Source organism: Mus caroli, chromosome 5 (genome assembly GCF_900094665.2).
Source record: "Mus caroli chromosome 5, CAROLI_EIJ_v1.1, whole genome shotgun sequence".
NCBI classification, from domain to species: Eukaryota; Metazoa; Chordata; class Mammalia; order Rodentia; family Muridae; genus Mus; species Mus caroli.
Window position 1 is genome coordinate 66,396,222 of NC_034574.1, and position 4,690 is coordinate 66,400,911.

At 42.0% G+C, this 4,690-nt stretch overlaps 1 protein-coding gene across 1 annotated transcript in view; it reads left to right on the plus strand.

Moving 5' to 3' along the window:
* Nucleotides 1-4,690, plus strand: part of Cwh43 (cell wall biogenesis 43 C-terminal homolog) — a 53,041-nt gene that overhangs the window by 41,815 nt on the left and 6,536 nt on the right. Inside the window, exon 16 of the mRNA XM_029477788.1 lies at nt 4,667-4,689. Within this exon, the coding sequence (XP_029333648.1) occupies nt 4,667-4,689 (23 nt within the window). The remainder of the gene's footprint in view (nt 1-4,666; nt 4,690) is intronic.

The following is a 4,690-nucleotide window of genomic DNA, read 5'->3' on the forward strand; positions in this document are numbered from 1 at the left end:
TCTCTCTCTCTCTCTCTCTCTCTCTCTCTCTTTCCTTCCTTCCTTCCTTCCTTTCTTTTTCTTTTTCTTTTTTCTTTTTTAAATTTTTCTTTGAAATAGGGTCCACACTATGTAGCTCAGGCTGCCCTTGAACTTGGTATCCAATCTGGGCTGGTTTAGAACTGGCTCAAGTCTCCTGCTTCGGTTTCCCACGTGGTGAGATGATGCTGAGCGCCATGTGTCTGATTAGTTCACTGGTCCTAGTGCCTCTAGGTTTATCCGTGCCGCAGCAGAAGACAGCAGTTCCTTTGTTTCAGGGGCTGAAGTATGTGTGGACCCAGGTCAGCTTTGGGTGTGTCGTTCCTAATTCCTCAGGAGCTGTCCTTGTTTTTAATATATTTTCTCACTAGCCTAAAGTTCACTAGGCTAAATAAGCTGGACCAGCACTCTTTTCGCATCTGCCTGTTTCTGCCTCTCCAGCACCCAGATGCCAAGAGCAGGCCACCACATTGGGCTTTTTTTTTTTCCAATTTTTTATTAGGTATTTTCTTCATTTACATTTTAAATGCTATCCCAAAAGTTCCCTATACCCTCCCCCCTGCCCTACTCCCTTACCCACCCACTCCCACTTCTTGGCCCTGGGGTTCCCCTGTACTGAGGCATATAAAGTTTGCAAGACCAAGGGGCCTCTCTTCCCAATGATGGCTGACTAGGCCATCTTCTGCTACATATGTAGCTAGAGACACGAGCTCTGGGGGTACTGACTAGTTCATATTGTTGTTCCACCTATAGGGTTGCAGACCCCTTTAGCTCCTTGGGTACTTTCTCTAGCTCCTCCACTGGGGGCCCTGTGTTCCATCCAAGAGCTGACTGTGAGCATCCACTTCTGTATTTGCCAGGCACTGGCATAACCTCACAAGAGACAGCTATATCAGGGTCCTTTCAGCAAAATCTTGCTGGCGTATGCAATAGTGTCTGTGTTTGGTGGCTGATTATGGGATGGATTCCCGGGTGCGGCAGTCTCTGGATGGTCCATCCTTTCATCTCAGCTCCAAACTTTGTCTCTGTAACTCCTTCCATGGGTGTTTATTCCCAATTCTAAGAAGGAGCGAAGTGCCCACACTTTGGTCTTCGTTCTTCTTGAGTTTCATGTGTTTTGCAAATTGTGTGTTGGGTATTCTGAGTTTCTGGGCTAATATCCACATTGGACTTTTAAAGCGAGGGTCCTAGGTGTCAAACTCAGATCTCCATGATACCCAAGAAGCGTTTTACTGACTGAGCTAGACCTCTTTTAAATCCAACTTTTAAGTTAGCATACAAGGTGATGGGTTTCATTATGGCATTTAAAAACATATATATCATTATATTCTATTTATTCTTATCCTCACTGCTATCCTCCAACTCTCCTTCCCCCAGACAGATGTTCTGTCACATGTATTCATTACCTTCTCTTCCCTACCTCCTCAACCTCCCTACATCTCTTCCTCCCCTTTATAACTTGCTCCCCTTTATAACTTTTGTCATACACATGCACACACACACACGCACACACACACATACAGATGCACATAATATGTGCATGCACAGGAACACGCGCGAGCACACTCAGATGAACACAGACACACACATACATGTGTAGATACACTCGCCTGCACATGCATGCACACACAGAGATGCGCATGGCACATGCACACCCACAAATATGCATACACACACAGATGAACACACACACATACACGGACACACACGCACATGCACATTTCAACCTGTATTTCACACATTAAACATGAAGTATCTGTTGTTTTTTTTTTTTTTTTCTGCATCTGGCTTATTTGATTTCCTGTTGTATCTACTTTCTGAAGACATGATTTCAGTTTTTCTCTGTGACTGAATAGAATTCCATTGTGTGTATATACCACATTTTTGAATCTACTCACAGGTTGATAGACACTGAGGGAGGTTCCATTTGCTAGCTATTGTGAACAGAGAGGTGATATACATGTATTCTAGGGATCGCTGTGGAATGCCTGTTTATAGTCTTTTGGGTATGTGCCCAGGAGAGCTATAGATGGGTCCCATGGTGGTTCCAGTTTTAGCTTCCGAAAGCCTCCACACTGACTTCACAGTGGCTCTACACTTTTGCATCCCCTCCAGCAGAGCAGAAGTATCCTCCTTTCTCCACATCCTCCCTGGCATTTACTGCCATGTACTTTCCTGACAGTAGTCATTCTGCCTGGGGTAAGATGGAATCTCCAGGCAGTTTTCATTTTCATTTCCCATATGATTAAGGGTACTGAAGACTTTTTCAAATATTGTATTGACTTTCCGTGTTCCTTCTTTGGAGAAGCACCTATTCACTTAATTAGCTCAATTAATTAGTTGGATGATTTTTAATATTTATTTTATGTTGTTCTTCTATCTATTCTGTATATTAATTACCTGATTGATGAATAGTTGGCATAGTTTTTTTTTTTTTTCAAATTCTGGAGGTTTTCGCTGTACCCTGGCAATGGTTTCATTTGCTGCACAGAACTGTCAGGTTTTATGCAATGCCACTGGCCAGTTCTGGTTATTTTCTGTACTGCTGGAATCTTAGGAAGCCCCTCTCCCTGCCTGTACCTTCAAGTGCTTTACTTACGTTTTCCTCTAGAAGTTTCAAAGTTTCGGACTTACGTTCTGGTCTCCAGTCGATTCTGAATTGCTTCTGGCACAGAGGGAGGCCCTAGTTTCATCCTTCCACAGGTGGAAATTCAGTTTCTCTGGATCACTTGTTTAAGAAACCATCTTTCAGCAACCAGTATGTGCTTTCCCTTGAGTTTTTGATCTTAGCCATTCTGATGGGTGTGAGGTGGGATCTCAGAGTTTCAGAGTTGTCTTAATTTGCATTTCCCTGATGACTAAGGACATTGAACATTTCTTTAAGTATTCTCAGATACTAGAGATTTCTCTCTTGAGAATTCTATTTAGCTCTGTACCCCATTTTTAAAATTGGTATTTGGGTTGTTGGTGTCTAACTCTTTTGAGTTCTTCATAAATTTTAGATATTAGTCCTCTGTCAGATGTAGGGATGGTGAAGATCTTTTCTTAATCTGTGGGCTGTCATTTTGTCCTATTGATGGTGTCCTTTGTCTTACAGAAGCTTTTCAGTTTCATGAGGTCTCATTTTTAAATTGTTTATCTTAGAGCCTGAGCCATTGGTGTTGTGCTCAGGAAGTTGTCTCCTGAACCAATGAGTTCAAGGCCATTTCCCACTTTCTTTTCTAACAGATTTAGTGTATCTGGTTTTATGTTGAGTTCTTTGATCTACTGGCACTTGAGTTTTGTGCAGAGCGATAAATATGGATCTATTTGCATTCATCTACATGCAAACGTCCAGTTAGGCCAGCACTATTTGTTGAAGATGCCTTCCTTTTTTACCATTGTGTGGTTTTGGCTTCTTTGTCAAAAATTAAGTGTCCATAGGTGTGTGGGTTTATTTCTGTGACTTCAATTCCATTCCATTGACCAACATGTCTGTCTCTATACCAGTATCATGCAGTTTTTAATCACTATTAGTAGTACAGCTTAGTCTATGAAACTTGTTGAAAATTCACTGACTGTAGCTGTGTGGACTGATAACTGGATCTTCTGTTCTATCCCACTAGTTGACATGTCTGTTTCTATGCCAATACTAAGTAGTTTCTGGGGGCAGCAAAAAGGATGTATTGATTTTATGTTATGTGCAAGTGTTTGGCCTGCATATATGAATGTGAACCACGTGCGTGTTTGTTGCCTACAGAAGTCCGGTGAGCGTTCAGGGTCCTTTGGAACTGGAGTTAGGATAGCTGTAAGGCATCATGTGGGTACTGAAAATGGAACTCAGGTCCTCTGTAAGAGCAACAAGTGTTCTCAGCTACATAGTACCTCTCGCAGACACCATAGGCTATCAAAGAAAGAGCCCAGTGCCAAGTATGGGTTATATCCCTTTGAGTTGTTGGTCAGTAGAGTCCCAGAGAGCACCCTACCCCAAACATTACAGGCTCCCACCATTGCCTTCAGAAGCTGATGGTAAGATCTTATTGCTGAAGATACATACTACACACCCGAGTCATGGGACATGTCAGTGACCCAGGAGCTTCATCCCTGTGACAAGCTTTCACTGTGCCAGAGGTTCTACTTATATTACAAAAGAAGAAAGGTACTCAATAGTCTTACATGCCTGTGAACACTGTGAGCTGTGACAATGACTGGCCTGACAAGCTAAGGCCATTCAGCTCACATATGTTGTGCATTGTACATCTGTTAATAAGCGGTTAGGTGATGTACACGTCTTTCAGTACTTTTATCATGCACTGGAATTCTTTAACTTGTGGGAAGGTAATTTTGTCTGTGGATGATTGCTTAAATCGATGCTTCTGTGAGGGCATGAGCATTGGAAAGCCTCACTTTGTCACCTCACTGACCTCATACTAGGGCATATTTATATACCATGCAATAATGCCAATCTAGTAAATGTAAGAAAAAAGTATAAAGTGATCTATCTATTGTTACACATACACACACACACTTACACACATACACACATACATACACACTTATACACACACATACACACATACACACACATACACACATACACACACACACACACACAAACCTCTATCCTGTGACATTTCCCCATGTCAGTTTTTTCTTTTTTTCTCTTTAGATTTGGCTCCTACAAAGAAGGACA